General features: G+C 42.0%; 1 protein-coding gene across 1 annotated transcript; it reads left to right on the top strand.

Annotated features, from left to right (window-relative positions):
- The first annotated feature begins 3 nt into the window (after positions 1-3).
- Positions 4-22548, top strand: LOC118897193 (calreticulin-like). The gene is given in 9 exon segments (XM_036856183.1): positions 4-271; positions 5016-5117; positions 8472-8675; positions 11516-11610; positions 12852-13061; positions 15295-15406; positions 16236-16381; positions 20420-20512; positions 22300-22548. Coding segments are annotated over 9 exon segments (1479 nt in total).
- The last annotated feature ends 2453 nt before the right edge of the window (positions 22549-25001 follow it).

Genomic DNA, 25001 nt, shown 5'->3' with positions numbered 1-25001 from the left:
CTTATGACTGATAAGCTATTGGGACCATCTGTGGATTGTGGATACTTGGACATGCTGGGCCTGAGGAAGAATCACCCTGGACAGATGCCCAAACCCAAGAGGCCTGATCCAGCTGGCCTTTCCAGGTCTCAAGTACAAACTGATGGCAAGGATCTCTCCAGAGGCTGCAGGGATGTGGAGGTGAGAGCAGGAGCCATTGTTAACATACAGAAAAGGAAAAAAAAGGCTGGAGGGAAATATAGTAAAATGTTGACAATGGTCATCGTGGGAGGTAGATTATGGATATTTTTACTACATGTTTGCTTCCTCTGGGCTTTCTACATCTTCTACAATAAATTATTTACTTTGAAAATCCAAGAAATATAAAATAAGAAAAGCAGATGATTTATTTGTCTGTCTCTCTGTTTAGACCCTGAGCTCTTTGAGGGATTATGTCTTATTTGTACCCTGGCGTCTAGCACTCACACTGGCACAGTATAGGTTCTCTGCAAAAATTTAAGTGAAGGACTTAAATTCTATCATAGTTCAAAAATTTAAGTGAAGGACTTAAATTCTATCATAGTTCAAACATATGGGCTCTTGTTTAATATTCACTTTCTTAGCAAACTTGGCTATCTGCTTCTTAGGGTATAGTTGATTAGAAATGACAGCTTACAAAATGAACGGAGTACCCACTACAATACCCATTCAATGACAGCAAAAAAAATAATTTTAATAGTTATTATTAATCATCATCCTATTAATTAATAATTATTACTATTATCTTTATTAATTTGGTCCTCATGCCAATCTATCATTCAACGAACTTTTATTGAGTACCTACTACGTGCACAGTCTTCCTTTCCTTAAAGAGTTTAAATATAATCCTTATTTACAGATGAGAACACAGATTCAGAAAAGTGATTGACCCAAGATTCTTATCCAGTGCTATTCACCACCTCATAAGGCTTTTTACTAGTTGATAAATATCTGAGTGACTATGGTCTATGTGGCAGACATGCAGTTAGACTGGTAGACGGAAAGAAAGGAAAGGAAGTGAACAGGTAAGTTGGCAGGCAGGTAAGAGGGACGTAGGTCCACCGGTTTCACAAGAGCTGGGTAGATTGCTAGAGGCAAACACACTGACCTCAGGGAGAAGTGAGTGCTCACAGCTGAACGGGAACAGCGGAGACAGAAAAATTTCAAAACAAACTCACACTTCTGCTGTACATTACAGCCTAGTACAGAGCTTGAGTCTTCAAGAAACTTAAAATTTTGTTTAGGATTCTCTACATAATGGGTCAGGGTCTTCTATAATGTCTACAAAACTTTTCCATTGAAAACGGTAGACAAAATGTTGGTACCTGAAGAGGTAAGCTTTAGTTTATCTAGCAAATTCTCTTTTGCAAAATATAATCTGATGATGTTGAATAAATGTGACAAATATGTATTTTTATCTAATTATGCAAGCATTTTCTAAAGGACCTATTCGGTTCCAGGCTCAGGACTAGGTGCTGGGGAAGGCACAACTTTTACCTTCAAGACTAGAAATATTTCTCTCTTTACCTTTGATATTATGTATCTTTGTATACATATACACATACACAGATTTGGCTTCAAGTAGTACTTATTGAGCACTTACGATGTGCCTGACACTGTGTTGCATGCTGTTTCATTTAATTCTCCCAGAAACGATGAGGTAGGTAAAACGTTTCTATAGATGAATAAACTGAGTCTCAGAGAGGCTGAAGATCCTGCTGAAGCTAGTGGAAGAGATGAGGCCCTAGCCCAGTCTTCTGATTTGAACTACACCACAAGCCAGGCATCCTGGGAGGTACATTTTGGAAATGAGTTCATTTGACAGAAGAATCATTGTTATTTGGCCTCCTTGGTTCTGCATCTTTACAGACGTGGCTGTGATTATGTGCATTTATCTACTAGATGTGGGAGCACCCAAACACCTGTTATTTTTTGTTGGCTGGATCTCTGGGGACATACAGATATTTGAACAGTTTGAAGGAAAGATTTAACAAGGAAAAAAAGATGGTAGCATCCAACCTTGGTAAATACACTGCTCTCTTCCTCTCAATTAATAAGAGCTCTCCTTGATCTGGCCCTTCTGCCCTGCAAAACCATACAATACTGCTTGCATTTCCCTTGAAACACCATGCGTTTCATGCCTCAGGGCCTTTCCACATGCAAGACATTCTGTTTGGAACACCCACTCCTACCTTTTCTTCTTTTTCAGTTCTTCTTCAGGCATGCCCTCTCTGAAATCTACCCTAACTCTGGAGGGCAGTCAGTGCTTTTCTGAATTTCACTGTCCTGTGTGTCCCTCTATCACTCCCCTTACCACACTGTATTGTAATTGTTTACTTGTCTGTCTTTTCAGACTCTGAGCTCCCTGAAGCTCGTAGGCCCCTGGAGGGACCTTGTCAGATTCAAGTCTGTGCCCCTGGTGCCTGGCATAAAATGAAAACTCAAGAAATATTTGTTGAATGAAGGAATAATGAGCCCAGGATCAGAGTACAGTAGAACTGGGCTCTAGTCTCAGCTCTGTAACTGGCAACTGTGTCCATGAGCAAGTCACTTCCTTCTCTTGGCTTCATTTTCTCTATACACAATACAAGGAGGTCAGGTTAATGACCACAAAGGGTCGTTCTGGCTTGAGCCTTTTATGAGTTAAGATGTTATGATGTTAAGAGGAAAGTATAAAACATTAAAATGGAACTTTATTAACCAGGTGACATTATTCTCCTAACAAGAAAGGCTCCTTATTTGAGGACATCTTAAACTGTGGCAAGTTAGATTTGCATCAGTACTGTTCACCCAGAAAAAATGATTAGTGATAAGAAGTTCTGATTTCTGTTCTAACCTCTCCTAGCATAAAGTTCAAGGTCAAAGCTGTAAACTGTTTCAACATGCATGCCAGACTCAATTAACATTTGTCAAGTGGATTAATAAATGAGTCAATCCATTTGTAAGGCTGAGAATCTATGGCATAGGCAAAAGGCATGACCATGCATCCATTCAGTCATTCAGCAAATGTTTTTGGTGATTTACTCTGTGCTAGAAACTGGGACACACGGGTTAGTAAAATAGTTATGAAACTTCTCAGTCTGGTGGGGAAGACAGACATTACTCAAACTATACACAAATAACTTTATTAATTACAAACTGTAAAGTACTATGGTTGATTCTTACATTTGCTGTACACTCTTTAGGTTATAAAGGACTTTTCACACACATGATTTCATGGGAAGCCGTATAGTATAGGGATCAAGAGCACAGATTTTGATGTTGCAAAGGCCTGGGTCCAAGCCTGCTTACTCATTTAACTTACAAACTTTGTTCTTGGACAAGTTTCAGAGTTCCACTCTCCTCATCTTTTGAATGTGGGAAAAAATAGGACATTTGTCACAGAGCTATTATTGGACTACAATGAGATAATGCATGTAAGGCCCTCTGCACAATGCCTGACATGTAGTTGCTAAGCAGTAGCTATTATTAAAATTACACAAGCTTTTTCTCTTCATAACACTTTTCCCTGCATTCCCCCTCTCCTTCCAGAGAAGAGGTAGTATTTGAAATCAAACAGATTTGGGTTCAAATCTCAGGTGCACCACTTACTAGATGCAAAATATAACTAATAATATCTATCTTAAAGCATTATCCATGGGAGTAAATGAGGGGAAATTTTCAGGGAGCCACACAAGGGTCTAACACATAATAACAAATCTTTTGGCTTTGACATAAATTCTTATCCTTCATTGCGTCAACTATGGTCAGGGAAGCAGGATCCATTTCATTCAAGCCACAGCAACTTGAGGCAGGAAGAACCTGCTGGGGTCCTTCCCTCAGGAGTGATGGGTGAGGTGGTCACTGAGACATTCTGGCCTGTGTAACACGAAGATCTTGGAAGTGACAGGGGAAGACAAGAGAAAGCAAGCCCCTGGGCCTCAGGAAGGGAGGTGTTTGTTAGACTTGAGTAATAGGAGTCAACAGAGCCAGCTCAGGGTGGCATTATTAGATGTATGTTGATATGGGGTTTTCATGGGCAGAGCTAAGGCAATAACCCTAGATATTGGGTAGTCGGATTTGAGAAAGAGCAATTCAGCTACAGGGAGGAGATGAAATAAAGGCTACCCTCAAGGCCTCTTCCATCTCAAGCTGCCAAATTGCCCCATGACTCTGGGACTGTGGTGGGTCCAGGAAGTGGGAGTCAGCAACTCTGAGGCATAAAATCAGAAAGGCACTGAATGTTTGGATGGAGTGCCAGGTCCCAGAAAGAATGCCTCTTTGTCTATATGCCATCTATGCCAAAGCAAAACAAGTTTATCACCATCTCCTTGAAACTGCAAAGGAGAGTCTAAAAAGTTTAAGCAATAAAAAAGGGTAAATGGAAATTGATTGTTCAATATCATCATTACTAATTCAAGAAGTATAAAGTGATATTACTAATCTCTTTACTTGGTAAGCTAATTTTATTATTTTATTTTACTAAACATAAATATGTATAAGGGCTCAGTCCCCCAACCATATTTTCCACCAACTTTTATGAGAGTGTCTCATGCCTTTCAAACGAACATTCCTGTAGCGGTTTTCAGGATTTCACTTTCATAGGGGAGGGTGGGTTAGAGCATTAATGGAACACTAACCATATGGTAGTGCATAAATGGTGGGGTTCAGGCATCAGATAGTGAAGGGGATTTCAGGAATACTGGAGTAATCTATTTTATTTTACTTTTTGTTTTATTTTATTGAAGTATAGTTGATTTACGATGTCGTGTTAGTCTCAGGTGTACAGCACAATGATTCAGTTGTACCTACATATATTTTTTTTCAAATTCTTTTCCTTTATAGGTTATTGGAAAATATTGAGTATAGTTCCCTGCGCTGTACAGTAGTTCGGAGTTATCTTTTGATATCCCATTACTGTTCCCATAACACTTGATCAGCCTTGGCTGTATTTCATTGTCTTTAAAAAAACATAAACCATTTTTATATGTTGCTTTTTTTCTTCTTTAACTCCATAGATGGATGGAAAAAACGATGGGTTGAATCTAAACATAGGCTGGATTATGGTAAATTTCAGCTCACTGCAGGAAAATTTTACAGAGACAAAGAATAGGGTAAAGGTAATTACTACAATTTAGGAACATACTAATTTACTGGGAGAGTTCTGACTTTTATACAACTGTTTTTATTTGTGATTATCAGTTCACTTCTCTTTCTTAGAATAAAAAGAAGTAGTGGAATGTGAAGAATGAAGTCTCCACAAAAATAATAATGTATTTGTTGAGTAACAGGTATTTAAAAGTAAGTCCTTAGACACATTATCCCCATTAATCTTCCTAATAACTTCATGAGATGGTTACTATTATGTTCCCAATTTTTCAGGGGGCTTCAGAGAAGTTGAATAATTTGCCCAAGGCTATATTCACAGCTGGCAAGAGGTGGGGCTGAGACCTGATTCTAGGTCTGACTCCAGGACTGTGTTCATTACCCCGGACTATACTGCTTTCCCCAACCCTAGGATTTTTTAAAATTTAACACTCTGCACTTGAAACAGGGGAAAGCACTATGTAACCCCCAAATACTGCTCTCCCCTGGAGCTGCTTGCTACAATAGAGAACTGAGCAGACAGACCTAGAGCTATGACTTGCTGGCTGCATAATTTAGGCAAGACTTTTCATTTCTCTTAGCCTTGATATTAGATGGAGATAATAGTCATCATTTGCCATGTTCATTAGACAGGGCTGCTGTAAGAGCCAAATAATATTAGGAGGGAAGGAGCAGCTCTAGGCAATGGTTTTTTGTCTGAGAAAGCTTCTGTCCTATAAATAGAATCCATTGATTGTCTTCTGGAGTGATTTCCCATCTTCTTTCTCCTGGCTACTGTTATGAATCTCATTTTCATGTTTAGTAGAGAGGAGAATTACGAATTGGCTTGAACATTTAAAGTCTCATTTAAATCCACTCTGGAAAATTGTTTCCCGAGGAGAAGAAAACTGGAGGCTGTCTGAGTAACTCTTCTGAGGGCTCAGTCTGCACAGCCGCCCATCTACTCTCAGTTTGTTTGTTTTTTAAATTAATTAATTAGTTAATTTTTGGCTGCATTGGGTCTTCGTTGCTGCTCACGGGCTTTCTCTAGTTGCGGTGAGCGGGGGCTACTCTTCGTTGCGGTGCTCGGGCTTCTCGTTGCGGTGGCTTCTTTTGTTGCCGAGTGCTGGCCCTAGGCGCACAGGCTTCACTAGTTGTGGCACATGGGCTCAGTAGTTGTGGCTCGCAGGCTCTAGAGCACAGGCTCAGTAGTTGTGGCACATGGGCTTAGTTGCTCCGTGGCATGTGGGATCTTCCCAGACCAGGGCTTGAACCCGTGTCCCCTGCATTGGCAGGCGGATTCTTAACCACTGCACCACCAGGGAAGTCCCCTACTCTCAGTTTGATTTCTTGGTTGTTGCTCCCCATACCTCATCCTACACAGGTTCATTAGGTACCTCCTGGTTTTCTAAAAGGGTTCTGGGTACAAATGAGGCTCCAGGGCATGTGTGGGGGTGGGGGGGAATCACACGGCTACACAGCTAAGTTTGGTAGAGTGGAAATTCAAGACTTGGTTTTCTACCTATGGGTTCAGTGCTCTTTCCTTTGTGCCCACTCCTCCCTCCATGAAGTCTTCTCTGGCTACTCTAGCCTCCCTTGAGGTCTTTGGGGAAATAAGCATACTCTTTAAAATATAGACAGCTCCTAATGCAATATTAGACATGAAAGTGCTTAGAGCACAGAGCCTGGTGTGCAATAAATGCTCAAGAGACATCTGAATCAGGACCTGTGATCCTTCTGAGCAATTTAACACATATTTATTGAGCATTTCCTCTATGCCAGATCTTTTTTTTTTTTTCTTTCGGCCGTGCCACGTGGCTTGTGGGATCTTAGTTCCCTGACCAGGGATCGAACCCAAGCCCTCGGCAGTGAAAGCACAGAGTCCTAACCACTGGGCTGCTTAAAAACTATTCAAAGAGACTGAAATAAACTTAATTGCAACATAATGTGACCCAACGAAGTACAAAGAGCTGTGGGATCATGAAGGAAGAACCCTCACCAAGCATGAATAATGATCATCCCTTGCATTTTATATTGACAGTTTACAAAGTGCTTCTCACGTCTCTTACCCATTTAACTTTTTCACGGGAACCCTCTGGGGTATGATTAATTATCCACATTTTGCTGATGAGGAAGCTAAGACTCAGAGAATTAAAGTGACAGAGCCATAACCAGAAAGCTGGGCAGCAGCTTAAAATAATGAAAAGACCACTAACCTGGAAGTCTGGACACTTGGCTTGTGTGTCTGTCACTTGTGACTATATGATCTTAGATAAGTAACTTTCCCTCTCTGGGGCTTGGTTTTGTCATCTATAAAATAATGTAGTTAGACTAGAAAGGCTCTAAGACCCCTTACAGCTCCGATATTCTCTGGAGGAGGAGATAAAGTCTTGGGTTGGGGGCTCTGGAATTAGATAGACTGGTTGTGTGATTCTGGACAAGTGAAATAGCCTCAATGATTTCATGATAAAGTGGAGATATTAGTAGGGCCCACCTCATAGGGTTTTTATGAGGATTAAGAGTAGTAATACACATGAATGAAACATATTGCCTGGTAAAGAGGAAGTGTTCAACAAATGTTAGCAACAATTATCACTTATTCTAAGAGTCTGTGCTGGGCCTCTTCCTACCACAGCAGTTGTGCACGGCAGAGCCTGATTCTGGCCACCCATGGGGTCTTAATAGAAACAGAGCTTGTTTTGTAAAGCTTCAGAATAGTATTTAAGTATCTCTTGAAAATCAGAGACAGTATGGTATAAGGGAAAGAAAGAATCAGTCAAACATGTCATAAAAATCCCAGTTTAGGGGACTTCCCTGGTGGTCCAGTGGCTAAGATTCCGCGGTCCCAATGCAGGGGCCCTGGTTCGATACTTAGTCAGGGAACTAGATCCCACATGCTGCAACTAAGAGTTCGCCTGCCGCAACTAAAAATCCCACATGCCACAACTAAAGATCCCTTGTGCTGCAGCGAAGATCTCACACGAGGAAACGAAGATCCCCCGTGCCATGACAAAGACCCGGTACAGCCAAATAAATAAATAAATAATTAATTAATTAATTAATTAATTAATTAATTATTAAAAAAAAATAAAGTGGGTGCATTAAAAAAAAAAAATCCCAGTTTAGTTCCTTACTAGCCTTGTGGCCCTAGGCAGGTCACTTCACCTCCCTGTGACTCAGACTCCTAATTTGTAAAAGTGAAAATAGTACCAATTTTGCAGGGTTGCTCTGAGGCTTGAATAAGATAATGTGTGTAAAGCATCCAGGACATCACCTGGCATGCAGGAGGTGAGTAAGAAGGTAGCAGAGATTGGTGAGACCAAGTGCTAGGTTTCTCTGGCTGCTCTTAGGGTATTTAAATCTAAAGATTCTGTGCTCTCTGCTCTCAGGTCTCCAGACCAGTGAAGATGCCAAGTTCTATGCCCTCTCCACCAGGTTCAAACCATTCAGCAATGAGAACGAGACCTTGGTGGTTCAGTTTTCAGTAAAACACAAGCAAGGCATCCACTGCGGTGGCGGGTTCGTGAAACTCTTTCCTGACACCCTGAACCAGGAGGATATGCATTCAGAATCCGAGTATTACATCATGTTTGGTAAGCTCTCTGACAGTAGTCGCTGTCAGCCCTGTGAGGTCTTAATGAGAGCCACTGTAGTTGTAGAAAAGGCTCAGATGGAAATTTATATTTTAAAAAATTTATTGTATTGGAGTATAGTTGATTTACCATGTGTTAATTTCTGTTGTACAGCAAAATGATTCAGTTATATATGTACAGTTTTTATATACACACACACATACGAGCATACACATTCTTTTTTATATTCTTTGGAGCAGGAAATTTCTAATGTGATAGCTCCACCTCCCTCTGTGGTAAGACTCTTAGAAGACCTGAGAAAAGCAACTCTAAACCTAAATGTTAATATAGAGGTGAAGAGTCACATGGTATTAACAAGGCTACAGTACAGAGAGACACTTTCCGTTTCTAAGAAAAAGAGAAAGGGATCAGAAACTGTGTAGATACTCTCAAATGTACCTGTTACAATAAGGCTTTGTGCTCTGAAGGAGGTTCCTGCCCTCAGGGAGAGAAAGGCACAGAAGGTTAGGGAAATCACCTTTATCCAACATCTGTAGTGCATCCAGTGTTGCATCTGTAACCTCAGTATACTGGGCCTCCTTGGGGGCAGTCCAGCTCTTACTTAGCTCAGTTTCAATGTGGTTGATATTTAAAAAACCAAGAAACAACAGCAACTAATCCAACTCCCAAATCATTGGTGAAGAATGTGGATTTTACTGAAGGTTTTTGCACAAATTCAGAGGAAAGGGTTAAACTACACATCATAAATCAACATTTCCTTAAAATGCTCTCTAGATGTTTTTTCTTTTCCCAGGGAGCTCCAGATCTCTCTCTTGCCCTCGCCAAAATCCTCCTCTTCAGCTGCTTCGTCCTTTTTCTGTCTGAATCCCTTCTCCCTCAACTCTCTTTCTTATCTTTCAATCTCTTTCTTATTTTTCAATCCCTTTCTTAGGTAGACCAATAAAGCACTATGGGGGTCTAAAACATGTGTCTGCCCATCACTATTTTTTTCAGAATCTACCCTTCTCACAAGGCGCTTATATCTGTAATGTACATGGTGGTTGTAGTAGGGAAATTGGAAATAGGTTTTTTTAATGTGATTTTTTTCCTTTTCAAATGAATATTATTTATCTGATGCTCAAAAAACCCAACAAGTTTGGGCTGTTAACAGCTCCATTTTACAGATGAGAAAACAAAGGCAAGAAATTTGCGCAAGATGAGTAAGTGGGAAGTCAGATTTTGAACCCAGTCTGCCTGGCTGTAAAGCCTGCGCTTTTTCTACTTTACCCTTTTGCCTTCTGCTTGGTGTGGACACAGGCACATGCATCATTTTTTAAAAGGCAGAATGAAGACATACTTTTACAAAGGTATTGATGAGGAGTTATGAAATCACAAAAGATGGCATGACTCAGTCCACCTGAGGGCATTTTGGAAAAGGTATTAATTATTCTTTGAAGAATGAGTTAGATTTTAATAAGCAGAAAAGGAGATAGATGAAATGTAATTTGGGCATAGGAAACTGTGTGTACAAAAGCTCAGAGACATGAAATTCAAATGCAAGTAGAGAAACGATGAGACCAGTGTGGCTAGAGCACACTGAGTGTGTGTGTGTGTGTGTGTGTGTGTGTGTGTGAGTGTGGTGCACGCAGGCACATGTTTAGGATAGTCAGAGAGCAATAGCATGGGAAATTAGGTAGAAAAACTAGGTTAAAACCTATTCTTGGTGGGACCTCCCTGGTGGCACAGTGGTTAAGAATCCACCTGCCAATGCAGGGGACACAGGTTTGAGCCCCTGTCTGGGAAGATCCCACATTCCTCAGAGCAACTAAGCCCGTGCGCCACAACTACTGAGCCTACGCTCTAGAGCCAGCGAGCCACAACTACTGAGCCCATGTGCCACAACTACTGAAGCCCACGAGCCTAGAACCCGCGCTCCACAACAAGAGAAACCACCGCAGTGAGAAGCCTGCGCACCGCCATGAAGAGTAGCCTCCCCTTGCTGCAACTAGAGAAAGCCCGCACGCAACAATGAAGACCCAGCGCAGCCAAAAATAAATAAATAAATAAATTTATATTAAAAAAACCCCTATTCTTGGGCCTTTGCCAGGTTAAGCTCTCTGGACTCACAAATCAACAGTTTCCTCTAAAGTTTTCACAAAACAGGAAGAGCCCCAGGCTCTGTTTCTAGTTAGACTTGGGTTTAAAGCCCAGCAATGCTACTTATTAGCTGTTTGACCTTGTGCAAGTTGCTTGACTTTTCTGGGCCACAATTTTCCCAACTAAAAGTGGAGATGGTAATACCTCCTTGTGAGAATTAAATGACGTGGTATTAAGTGCCTGGCACAGGAGGGGCTTCCAGTTGGGTTTGGTCAATGGAACCCTGGCAGAAGATCACAGGGAGGGAGGAGAGTTGTGTCCCTTGACTGAAAGTCACAGCTTATCTCCTGGCTGCCCTCTCTACTGAACTCCTTTTTTTTTTGGGCTTTGGTAACTGCCCCTTCTCCTAGCCCCTTCAAGCTTAGGGATGGGAATAGCCTGGAGCATAGCATTATTCCTTATATTTTCTCAATGTCCTGTCCCCACCATTTACAATAGTCCCTTTACGCAGGTTCGATCCCTCATCGGGGAACTAAGATCTCACATGCCGCATGGTGTGGCCAAAAAAAAAAAAAAAAACAAAGAACAAAAACAGAAAAAACCCGAAACAAAACAAAGAATTAAAATAGTCTCTTTATTAAATTCTCCTCAAATAATCCTAAATTTGTGTGTGCTATCTCTTTCCTGCTATGTCTATCTTAGCCACAAAACAGGCAAACTGCCTAAAAGTGATGTAAAATCATGTATTGGGATTTAATTTCTAGGCCCTGACATCTGTGGCTTTGGCAACAACAAAGTACAAGTCATCCCTCGTTATCAAGGGAAATACCATGAGAACAACAAGACCATCAAGCACAGGGTGAGTGTGTGGGCTGGTCTTCAGCCTAGGGGGAAGGATAACCATTTTGCATTTGTTATCTCATTTAATCCTTACAACACCCCTATAAATTAAGTACTATCATCTCCATTTTGCAGATTAGAAAATAGACCCAGAGAAGTGCTGTAAATTACAGGATTTCACATAGAAGCAATTGATCTGAAAGCCTAGGAAGTCATGTAAGCTTATCTCTTGGAACAATGCTTGCCAAGGCCCACTTCCCCACTGCTAGATATTGGAAGAGACGGGGGAGGTGGGGAGTGCTGGACTTAGAAATGGGTGGTGAGTTAACCTTAGTAACATCAGGGTTAGAGAGATCTAGGTTGGCTGGAGGATAATAGCTGGATTTCATCAGCGACTCAACAGGAAATCACTGAATGCCAACTCTGTGCTGGGCCTTGGGCTGGGGATAGAGTGAGCCAGGCATGGCCTCTAATCTCACAGAACTCAGAGTCCAGTAACGGTAAGAGTCAAGCAAAGGAGAATGACTACCTAGTCTGATTGGGGTCTGTGAGAGCACAGAGGAGGCCCCCTACCCAACCTGGTGCCTTAGGAAATGCTTCAGAGAAGCACAAAGAAGGTTTCTACTGTGCTGAGTTTTGAATGATGAGCATGAATTGGTCTTGTAAAGGAAGGTGACAATTTTAGGGAGGATTGAGCTACTAGAAGAGGTAATCACATGAGAAAAGTCAAGGAGACTTGAGAAAGAGTAGCACTGCAAGAAGTTTGGCACAAGTAGAGCACAGGGGAGAGGCAGAGACTGAGTCTAGAGAAGCCCCTAGGTCCTGGCTCATTGGAGAACTTGTGTTTGGGGCCAAGTCCTTCCCTAGCAGGACTGTGCATACAGGGACTCCCTGGGATCCTGCTCAGGGTAGGCATTGTGCTGGGACCTGCAGATACAACAGATGAGTCAGAAACGATCCCTGCTGTTGAGAAGCTCAGAGTCTAGTGGGACAGACAGAAAAACAGACAAGATCAAAGAATGACCAGAGCTGTGATGAAGGGAAGGATGGGAACTAGGTGAGACCAGAGGAGTGTGTACTCAGGGGAATGAGACCCAAAGTCTCTTTTGGGTTAACCAGAGCAATGGGATGCGGGATGTGGAAAAGCGTGTTTGTGACTATGTGGGAGGTGGCATTCAGGAACTGAGGGTCTGTTTTAGATGGTGCATTTAATGCTTGAGGTCCAACAGGGGACTGAAATATTCCTCGTTCTCTTTCTAGATCAATAAAGACACTCACCTGTACACTCTGATTATTCACCCCAATGCTACTTATGAGGTCAAAATTGACAACCAGCAAGTAGCAGCTGGGGACCTGGAGGACAACTGGGACTTCTTGCCTCCCAGGAAGATAAAAGATCCCTATGCCCGGAAACCAAGGAAATGGGATGAACGCCTACAAATAGAGGATCCTGAAGATAAGAAACCTGAGGTGAGGTGTTTCGCTGGGAAGCAGGAGGGGATCTTAGCTGTGGGGATGGGCAAAGGAAGCTAGGAACAATGGAGCAGAAACGGGGAGCATCTTTCCCTCAAGGAGGTGTCCAGCTAAATATTGGTATCCAGAGAGGCATTGAGGGAAGAGGGAGGCACCTCACGTTTATTGAGGATTTACTGACCCTGCTAGAAGCCTCTATGAGGACAAGGAAAGTGATGCTTAAAAAATGAAGTGACTTGCCCAGGCACACATGCATTAGAACCAACATTTGAACCTGGATCTCTTTGATTCCAAAGTTATTGATATGGGAAATATGTGGAATATACTCACTGATTCATTATCATTCACTGGAAAGCTGTACTGGATACAGCTATGAATAGAACAATCCAGGGACTGAGAATCCTCCTGGGACTCAGAATCTAGTGAGGGATACAGACAAGTACATAGATGCAGGTCACACTGTGTAATTAATGGTGAGAGTCAGGGAAGCCAAATCCTGTGGGAGCCCCAAACAGGCTCCTAACTCAGGCTGAGTTGGGGTGCAGGTGGTGTTCTGGGAAGGAGGAGGCATGCTTCAGTGATTTGGTTAACCTAGGGATTGGAAACATAGACTTTGGGTCAGACAGATATGGTTTGTATCTGAGCTCCACCATTTACTAACTGCGAAACCCCACCTATAAGCAGTTAGACCTTGGGCAAGGAATATAACTGCTGTGAAATTTCACAAACAGGGATTATTATAATACCTATATGTGAAGGTTGTTGTGACGATTGAATGAGCTAATATACATAATTTAGTGCCTGATACATAATAAGTTCTTAATACATGGCATTTATGTGTTAATCATGTACTGAATTTCAAACAGTAAATTCATTACAGCAAGGGAAATTGAGTTGGAGGAAAAATATTCCAGACCCGGAGAACAGCAGGAGTGAAGGCACATCAGTTAAGTGGAAAGTAACATGGTTATGTAAAGAACTGAAAGCAGCAGTTTAGTATTTTAGGAGCATAAAGTTCAAGGTGGAGAGTGATGGAAGATGAGTTGGAAGGGTCTGTTGGAGCCAGGTCATGGAGGGCTTCACCTGCTGGGCTGCTGCTCCTGAGGTCAGAGCAGATTCACCCTCATGCAGAGGAGATGCTCAGGGTTCAGCAAGGAGCAGCATGGCACCCAGCAACCGGAATCCATTCCGTAAGGAGAGGCCTGTACAGAGGTGGGCAGTGGCCCAGCCATGTGTAGGGAGATTCAATGGGCTCCAAACCCAGGGGGAGGGAGGTGTAGTCAGGGAATTAAGGCAGATGATCAAGCAGTGTCTGGATCTTCAGCACCCTGGGAGAAGTAGGGACTAGTTTACTTCCAGACCCAACAGGCAGGCTCAGGGCAGCAAGACTAACCATAGACTCTCCCTCCTGGTGTGGACCATGCACCTGATGTAGTCAGGGTTGGATCAAGGCCTGGGGGAGAGGGGAGAGGCTGCAGGCCTCTATGCTCCCTGTTGAGTAGACCCGGAGAAGCTGGAGACTACTTAGATAGGCTGGGATCTATCAAGTCTATAGCCCCCAGGAGAGGATGCTGAGTGTTAATGTCTCAGGAACCACAAAACAGCTGAGACATCCCAGGAGCTAGGGAACTTCATGCTGCTGAATGACTGTGAGTCTAGTGGGCTTGGCAGCAAAGCCTTTAGTAAGTCTGGGAAGTGGTCAGCACCAAGGTGAACTGCCAGGTAGATAGAGCAAAACTTTGGAGGCTCCAGAGCAGAAGAAATATGAACGTTAGGACAGGCCATGACTTGGAGCTCTGTCTTAGGAAATAGAAGGGACCTGGGGTACAAAGGAGGACTGATACAGATCTGGGAGCATGCTGGGGTACAAGGCAGGTTACTAATAGAGGCCTTCAGGAAGAGGGACTCAGGCTAGAAGACTTGTTCTGACAATCGGGGCACATAACTGGGGAAGGGAGAGGGCCAGGATAAGGGAAATTCCCATCTTATTTAAGCTTAAAGTAGTCAAGGTCAGAAGGATAGAGAATATGAGGAGGCACTGGAGTTGCTTAAAGGCTTTTTCTCTCCTGTATGTTTTGGATTTGTTTGCAGAGTCCTGAGCTGGGCTTTCACAGGGGTGAGGACAGGAGAGCGGCAGGGGTAGGGCGCCAGGTCCAACCCTACTGTACTCTGTACCCCAGTTTCATTCCGGCCCACCCATCTGCCCTCATGGAGGAACATTTTGTTTTAGGACTTGGAAGACTTTGAGTACATCCCAGACCTGGAAGCCAAGAAGCCAGACGACTGGAATGAGGCAATGAATGGGGAGTGGGAAGAGCCCCTGATATCAAACCTGAAGTATAAGATGAGGGGGTCTCTCCTGCCAATCGGTATGAGAAACTAGAGAGAAGAGATGTAAATTTTAATCTACAGAACAGAAACTCTGAGATCCTGTGGTCATCTTCCTCCTTTCCCCTTCTCCATAAGACTGTAGCCTCATTTGGGCCGTGTTCTCAGGGCTGTGCCTATCTGGGAGAAGGTGGTCTGGTCAAGGTTGATGCTGGGAGGCGGAGGTCCAGGGAGCCCTAGGCAAGGAATTTGTCCGGAGTGGTGGAAATCAGTCAAAGGAACATGATCAGAACAGGAAATGGGTCTGGGGTCAGGAACCGGAAGTCTCAGAAGTGGTCCAGAAAGGGGAAGGGTAGGACATGAATGAGCCAAACATGTTGGGGGAGGGTGGGGGAACTTCTTTTTAAGGGCTAAGTCCTGACCTCATGTCAGAAATGAGAGGGAACTAAAGGAATCAACTATCAAATGGTCCAGAGATAATACTGACTGAAACAAACATTGTTTTATTTGGTCACAGTTTCCTACACTACACACCAGGAAGAGAATGGCCCCAAGTCCAGAGTCCTTAGATGGTGGTTCCCTGTGAAGCTACGTTTTCTTAACATCATGAACAAACTTATGCAGAGAGCTGGGACCAGGCTCAGAATGGGTCTCTGCTACTTTGTTCTTATCCCTCTGGGTAGAAAGGGGAACCTGGAAGAGTCTTGTGCATTAGCTCGAAGAAAGGGAGAGAAGCTCAAGGAATCCTGCTCTGAATCCTTATGCCTAGTTGATTAATCTTTCTGATTGCATGAGAAGAATGGAAAAATACTAATGCTATGTTCACTCTTTGGTGCTTTGATTAGGGACAATGGAAACCTCGGATCATTCACAATCCCAGTTACCAGGGGGAGTGGATTTATCCAGAAATAGACAACCCTGAATATAAGCCCAACCCAACCATTTGTCACTATTATAACATTAGTGTCCTTGGCCTGGACCTTTGGCAGGTAAATCTCTCTGGGCTCAGAGCCAGGGAAGAACAGTCCCTCTAAAGTTTCCACAAAGTAGAAAGAGCTCCAGGCTGGAAATTACAAAACTTGAGTGAGTCTTGACCTTTCTAAACCTCAAACTGTTCCTCTTTAAAATAGGATTAATTATATTCATCCTAATAATTATAATAGCTAAAATTTATTGAGTCTCTACCATGTACCAAGCACTATTTCAGAGACTTTGCAAATGCCATTTAACTCTCACTATGAAATCTCCTACTTCTGAATGTGAAAACTGACGTTCAGCAAAGTTAGCTAACTTGCCTGAAGACACATCTGGTAAGCAGAAAAGCTAGAATTTGAATGCAGGCCTTTCTGAGGCTAGATTCAGTGTTCCAATACTTTATACTGCTAGGCCGGTCCTATGTGAATCTTGGGGTAGTTCTGGAAATAAAAGGGAATCAGAGATGTGGTAAAACTTCGAAATATTAAAATCCCCAGATAGATGTTGGGACTGATTATCCCAGCCATGATGACAAATCCTGGCCTAGCCACCCTCTTCTCTGCCAGTTACCTTTCCTGGCTCTGATTTGAAGGAAAACAGGAGGGCTCAGATACTCAGGCCTTCACAGAGTTGCTTTCTTCCAATGAGACCTGATGTTGAAAATGGGGAGGATTCTTTCCCAACTCAGGAGAAAGAGAGCACCTCAAGTGCCTGCCCCAGAGTGAAAGCTTTAGCCCAGGAGGCCTCTTGGAAACTGCAATCTATCAATGCGTAGTCTTGGAATTCCCTTGGAGAGGAAGGGAAAGTGAGCATTAATATCCCTTATTATTACCCTGTATTATGTTTGAGAGAATTGAGAATCAGAAATGTCACACGATGTGCCCAAGAGCACACAGCTAGTGCATGGGAGAGACAGGATTCAAAGGTCTGTCAGCCCGTAAAGTCCTTGTTTATTGACTACACCCACTGTACAATAGAGCCTCTAGAAACTGCAGCCACTTGACCTTGGGTGTATCCTGAAATGTTCTACAGCCAGTGAAATCTCTGTCTCTGACCAGTGATTTCTACAGTTCAAGGCTGCTAAAGGTCTCTTGAACAGACACCCCCAATTTGAAGCTTTCTTGGTTTATTTATTTATTTAGACTTTCTTGTTTTCCTGACTCAGTGAGGCCAGCACACAAGTGTAAGGAGATGAAGTATGTAAATTACCATGTGCATAGTAGGGGTTCAGGAGAGAAGGAAGAAGAGAGACATATGTCCTTCTTTTGTTCCTTTTTTATCTGAAGAATGTGGATACAGTTTGTACAAATTCCCATTGTTATCTCTTTTTGTTTTCAGTTGTCCCTTTTTAATAAATAATAGGAACTTTCTACATCTTGAAAAAATATGTGGTCGTATTAATATGCCTTATCTGATTGTTCCCTTAAAATGCATTGGGGTTTTTTTTTTTTCCACTGAAAACATTAAGGCACACACTTTAAACAGTTTCTTTGTTCATCTATAAAATTTAAAAATTATTTGACACTAATTGCTCTGAGTTCTATCTTCCTCCTCAAGTAGGCAAACCTTTCTATTTGAGAATTTAAACCATGCTGAAGGAGTGTTTCTCAAACTTTAACATGCGTATGAATCACTCAGATCTTAATAAAATGCAGATTCTGATCCAGCAGGTCTGGGACGAATCCTGAGAGACTACATTTCTGAAACTCCAGCATTATCTCTTTTTTTTTTTGGTCTTGTGATACAGTTCTGCACAACGCTGACATCACCCTTGCAGGCATCCTTTCCTTTTAAGTTCTAGTTGGGTCTGGCACTCCCAAGTCCTACTCCACCCTACCCACTCAGCCAAACCAACACATCCAGTTTATCACAGGGTCCCTGCACCTCACTGGAAAAGCCTAGCGACTCTCAGCATAGAGATAGGCCGGAATTCTCTCACCTGCCCTGCCCCAACCCGGGTTTCCAGATGTTCTGTGAGTCCATCGCCCTCTGCATCAGGTCCTAGCCTAGCAAGCTGCTTAATCTTCCTGCTTAGTCCCTGACCCATCCTGTTCTCTGTTCCTACACTCCCATACACAGTCCCTTTTCTTTTCTTTCCTTTTATTTCTCCCTTAGGCAGAAGATACTGCATTCTTTCATCAGGACAGAGGCTAGGAGGAGATGGCAGTGAACAAGAAAATTCTTTCTCTTAGCTTTGGGACTCCTTATGATCTTTGAAGGAGTAGTGACTCCAATGAATATAGCCTAACAGCCATAATGCAAAGCACATTGACATTCCTTAGGTCATATGGTCTGTGTCACAGCCCTGTGGGGCTGGAGGGTAGGGCTTATCATCTCTGTTTTACTGACCAGGAAGCGGAGGGCTTAGGGAGGCGACTTGGCTTGTCAAGATCCCATAGCTAGTAAGTGCCCAAACCTATACTCTTCCCATTTTATGATTCAAGTGGGACATCACAGGAAACCAGGTAACTTCCAGTGAATTAACTTTTTAGGCTTTACAGTCTCACAAAGCTTTCTCACATATTCTTTTCTCCTGAGAACTGTATGAAGAAAGCAGGGAAATTATATTTTCTTCCATTTTCCAGATAAAAACATGGAGGCACAGAAGAGATATGAGTAGACCAAGGTCCCTCCACTAGTGAGTTGTAGGAAGCAGGACTGGCCCTCATGTCCTGATTCTCAGTTGGAGGCAGAGCCAGGAGTTTAGTGTAGGGGGGATGGGGGTAAGTGAGCACCAGAGAGAACAGGGGAGATTGGAAACATTTCTCGTGCGAGTAGAAAAAATGGAAGAGCCAAAAAACGAGCAGTTCCCTAACCAAGACTGCTGACAGCTCAAAAAGAAAAAAAAACAAAACAAAAAATAAATCCCAACTCACAAAAAGAAAAAAAAACCCAAAGAAAAAAATCGTAAAGTTGCATAAGGAATTATTAAAACCAATTTTTTAAATGGCTCAGAGGAAATTAACGATCTTTATTCAAAGTGGCTATTTTGTCATTTATTTTTCTGCTGAAGGCAGGGCTGGGGGGATGATGTAAGCCAAATAAAAGTCTTTCTTATTTAAAAAAAGCAAAACAAAACAAAACTTTTTCAAACCCTAGAGGAAGGACACATGATAACTCATGCTGCAAACTTTCTCGTGGTCACACAACGGCTCTCACACAATTAACTTGCTGATTTATTTAACATATAATGCTAAAGCAAAAAAATCCGGAATGACTCTCCTTTTGTTTCTTTTGAAACATATCCAGATACTGAAAAGTTATGATAATAACTATTACCATTTATCGAATGACTGTTATCTGCTAGACACTGTGCTTTACATATATTATTTCTAATGCTCATGACAACACTTCAAGGGAGTTATTTTTAATACTTCACTTATGAGGGAATAGGCTCAGAGGAGTTGAGTAACTTCCCCAAAGTCACACAGCTAGTATGTGGTTGAGCTGGTCTGTCTGACTCCATGACTGCTGCTCTTTCTATTCTGTTCCTTTATCATTAATAAACACTGAAATTATTATATACAATTGACTTGATTCATCTTTTTCTTTAATTGTAAATATTAAATATGTTATTTTAAGAAAATAGAGAATCTAAATTGTGCTTGCACTTCTTGTCAAACCTTTTCTTTTCCCTGTATTCTTTTAGTTTTTCTGATTATATTGAGGAGAGAACCTTAAAAAGGACATCTATAAGTGGCAGCAGAGACTATCAATCTAAGCTGGGGCAAGAGCCACTGGACAGCAATTTGGAGCCTAGCAGAATGAGGAAAATTTCTTCACAACCCTATGAAAGAGTGGTCACAGGCTTGGAGAACACAGAACCTTGGGAAACAGTAAAGTAACTTCTTTCTAGAGCAGATCAGCTAAGGTGGTACAGCATTCTGGACCCTCTGTGCTCTTAATCATCTTTGTATTCCCTCACTCCACCTCAGTTATTGATTAAAATCTCTGGGTCCGTGGTCTGGGAATCTGCATTTAGCAAAGCTTCCAGGTGATTTTTAAAACCTTTTGACCTAGTTCTAATAATCCCATTGTTTTCATTTCAACAGGTGAAATCAGGCTGCATCTTTGACAATTTCCTTCTTACAAATGATGAAGAGTTTGCAGAAGAGGCTGGAAATAAGACCTGGGGAATAAGAAAAGTAAGATTTTTCCCTCACTTGGATTTCCAGGTGTCTCACTCCTCAGTTGTGCACTGTTCTCTGCATTTAAAAAATCAGTCTCACAGTCATTGTCTCATTTGCTGGTTACATGGCCCTGAGAGGCAGGGTAAAGAACTTGTATTCATTGGACATCTACAACCTTGTACTTGACTCTCTGAACACTTTCCACAAGTCTTCCCACTTAGCTCTCAAAACAACCCAGCAAGACAGGTATTGTTATTCCCATTTTTCAGATGTAGGAATTGAGATTCATAGAGTATATATAAACTGTGCAAGGTCACATGCAGCCTTTAACTTGTTGAGTTAGAATGCACACTCCTTCTGTGTCACACTCCCTGCTCACAGTGGGGTGATCTAGAAGGGAGCCACTGAACCCATTTCTGATGGATGACTTGGAGAAGGAAGCAAGATGTTAGTGCTGTTTACCAGCTTCCCTGCTCTCCTAGAACTATTTTACGGGTGGAGTGATACTTAGGACAATGGCTTCTTCTTGGTGTCACCCTTCATCCAGACCTCCTCGTTCTGCAGGAAGGGTGATTCAAGCAGGTTTGTGGCCAATGCTTGATTACGCAAAAGGCAGACGAGGCTCCTGGTTAGAGCACCAGCAAAGCACAGGCATTAAAAAGAAATTTTTGAGAGAACTTTGATACTTAGCATTTTCAAAGAAGCATTGACACAGTCATCATGGAAAAAATAAAAACGAGACTTTTTACACTTCTTAGTCTGGTTTTGTTTTGTTTTTACTTTGAGGTTATCATCTAATATTGTTTTCTTAAAATAAATTTATTTATTTTATTTTATTTTGGCTGCGTTGGTTCTTCATTGATGCGCGCGGGCTTTCTCTAGTTGCGGCGAGCGGGGGCTACTCTCCATTGTGGTGAGCGCGCTTCTCACTGCGGTGGCTTCTCTTGTTGCGGAGCACAGGCTCTAGGCGCGCGGGCTTCAGTAGTTGCGGCACCTGGGCTAAGTAGTTGTGGCTCACGGGCTCTAGAGCGCAGGCTCAGTAGCTGTGGCACGCAGGCTTAGTTGCTCCACGGCATGTGGGATCTTCCCGGACTAGGGCTCGAACCCATGTCCTCTGCATTGGCAGGCGGATTCTTAACCACTGTGCCACCAGGGAAGTCCCAAGGACTGTGTCCTTTCTTTAAGGCCCCTCTGAGTAGTAAAATTTATGAAGACAGCTCTAAAGATCAAATTCTAGCACCTGGATGAACACATTAGAGAACTCAGAAGTCCCATTTCTGACTGCAAATTTGTACTGGCTACAGTTCAAAAGCAAATTCAAAGAGTTCCATAAAGGTTGTTTTACTGTGATATAGCAGAAAGAGGGCCAGACTCAGAACCAGAAAACCTGGTTTCTAATTCTAGTTCTACCACTCACTAACTATATAGCTTGGGGAACTGATTTAATCAGTCTGAATCTCATATTCCTCATCTAGAAGGTGGGAGCAGTAACACTTCACACATTGCTGTAAGGAATAGAAATAATGTGTGTAGACTGTCTCACACCATGCTTAGCAATGCTGTGGGCATTAAGTAGATGTTTGTTTAATCTGAACCCATTTTATTTATGAACAAATTACACACACACACACACACACACACACACACACTTCTCTCCACCCAACACATACTGAAAACTTATAGGTAAATAAACACCATACCAGAAATCTTTAAGAGTGTGGGAAGATGCCAGACATTTCTAAAGTGAGTTAACTTTGTTTATACCATCTGTAAATTATTTTGAAATTCCACACTCTAAATAGGACATAGAGAAGCAATGGAGAGAACTGTACGAAGAAATGGAAAAAAGAAAACAGGAAAAAGAGGCCAAGAAGAAAAAGGAAAAGGAGGAGGAAAGGGAAGATGACATCTGGGGAACTGAAGAAGAGGGAAGTGAAGAGGATTCTGCTGAGGAATCAGGAAATTACAGGCAGCTAAAGGAAGATGATGATGAAAGAGCATTTCTGGGTAAAAATGTAGAAGTCCGTGTTGGTCAGAAGGATGAACTATAACTGGGTAAAAAGTGGTTACTACTCAGAGGCAAATGATGTTGCTTAGAAGGAAGAATGTTCATGGTTTGGCAAAGTCTGGGGAGCAAAATTACTTGCTCTCTCTGAATGAACATTGAATTTGGATTTCTATCCCATCTCCTTTGCTCTGTATGACCTTGGGTAAGTCCCATCACCTCTTGGGGCTTCTCTCTCCTTGTCAATGGAAAGGGATAATTCCTGTTTCATGAGGCTGCTGTAAGGATTAAATTAGCTATGTGTGCAAAGTGCCTGATATAAAAAGACAATCAACAAATAGTAGCTATTACTACTTATCATTATCATGGTATTTATAAAATTAATTGACAGTAAAAAAGCCTCTGTATAAACTTGAGCCTCACTTTCAACTTATTCCAGTATATCCAGTGATTTTATTTTGTTTAAATATCTGTATTATCTAGTATTTACTGAGCAGTTCTGATAGCTGTATTTGTGGGCAATGATGCTTGATGTTTTCTTCTTGCAGGTGTATCAAGCACTTAAAAACAAAATCAGACTTCCTCTTAACATAAACAAAGATACTTTGTGAAACTCCTTTTGCTTCTCTGCTGTTTTGTGCCATAATTTTAAATTAATTATTACTTGTTTGCAGGTTTGCTGGTTTTACAGTCATCCTTTCTGTACCATCAGCTCACAATATCATTATATGCATTCACATAGCTCTTTACAGATCACAAAGCACTTTCCTATAAATTTGAGCAACTACTGCAATGTGCTCATTTAATCCTCAGAACAGCCATTGTAGAGGATACCATTATTATCTTCCTTTTACAGATGCAGAAACTGCTAAGAGGAGGCAAGTCACTTGCTCAGGGTCAAATTGCCAGTAAGGGGCGGGACCTGTATCTGAATTCAAGTTTGTCTGGTTCCAAAGATTATCCTTCCATTGCATTAGGCTGTTTGTTGAATGAGTGAGTAAATATCTATTACGACTGAGTACAGATAGTAGGCAAGTCTCACATGGAAAAAATACCCTTTTAACAAAAATAATCATAAAGTAATTTTCCTCTTTTAAAAATTTTCTCAAAAAATAAACATACAGACAAGCAGTTGCATGAAGTGTGACAGCCTTTTCACAAGAAGCTAATGTGGTTGCCAGGTGTTCAAGGCCACCATGGTTGATTCCTGGCCCTACTTACTTATCAGCTGTATTACCTTAGGCAAGTAATCTAACTTGCCTGTGGGAGTTATTTTCTGTGTCTCATTTTTCTGTGTCTCATTTTTCACATTTGCAAACTCAGCTGTGAGGATTAAATGCTGACTCTTCCTTCCTTTATTTTACTAGGACTACACCAAGGATTAATCCCAGTCTGGTTGGAGAGTCAAGCCCAGACACAATTATCATATGATAGCACAGGGCTACAAATTTAGGTCTGGAACATCGTAGGTGCTCAATAAATATTAGTTAAAAGAATGAACAAAACTCTGACTGGTGCTTTCAGGGAAGAGTTCACGAAGGAAGTAACTTTTGAACCAGCTCTTGAAGAATACATGTGTCTGTCTTTCGGAGGAGGATATGTGTGAACCAAATTTCAGAGTCAAAGAGCAGGGCACCTGTATGACAGGAGTGGGGTGGTGAGGTCAGGGAGAAGCAGCAAGAACTCCTTCTTCCTTCTTTCCCGTAGGTTGGAGTCTGCTGTAGTGTCTGGGCCTTACAATCTTTGGAATGTTCTGGTTTGGAAAACTTGCCTTTGCAGGGAGGCAAAACTTTACCTCTTCCCTCTTAAGGTCTTCAGCTGGGCCTTAGAATTTAGTTAACGTAAGACAGATGAACAGGAGAAAAACATACAAATTTATTCAATGTAAGTTTTATGTGACACGGGAGCCCTCATAAGGAAATGAAGACCCAAAGAAGTGGCAAAACCTAAATGCTTTAATACTAGGTTAAACAAAGAGAGGCAATTGTGGAAAGGTAACTAAAATGTACAGGGAGGCTAAAGGAAGATAAGAATTATTTTAACAATGTCAGTTTGTGTAGAATTCTCTTGCTCTCAACTTGATGAGTGTTTCTTTTCTCCTGGTACGTGGAGGGCAGCTCCTACATGGGAGCTTTACCTCCTGTATTCAGGAGGAAAGGGGAGATCAAAGTATCCCTTTTGTATCTGCTGTTTTTCAAGTGCCTTTAGCTTAAAATAACCCTTATGCCAAAGTGGCATATTTTGGGGTAGCATATCTTGGCACCCTTCACCTTTATACCTGTTTCTATAACATAAGAGTCTTCTCATGGTGAAAAAGAGCAAGGCTTCAGGTACTGAGTCTAAACCCTGTTTTGGGGCTGCAGGGCTGGTGTGTGAGGAATCTATGTTTTAGGGATGCCATTGTTTACTACCAATGTCTGCTCTGATTGGTCAGGCATATGTTCTACCAGTTGTTACATATTTTCAAGTATCACCAGATAAAGATACTGATTTTCATGC

Source organism: Balaenoptera musculus, chromosome 1, assembly GCF_009873245.2.
Source record: "Balaenoptera musculus isolate JJ_BM4_2016_0621 chromosome 1, mBalMus1.pri.v3, whole genome shotgun sequence".
Lineage (NCBI taxonomy): Eukaryota > Metazoa > Chordata > Mammalia > Artiodactyla > Balaenopteridae > Balaenoptera > Balaenoptera musculus.
The sequence above is the reverse complement of the archived record's forward strand: the minus strand, read 5'-3'. Positions and strand labels throughout refer to the sequence as shown.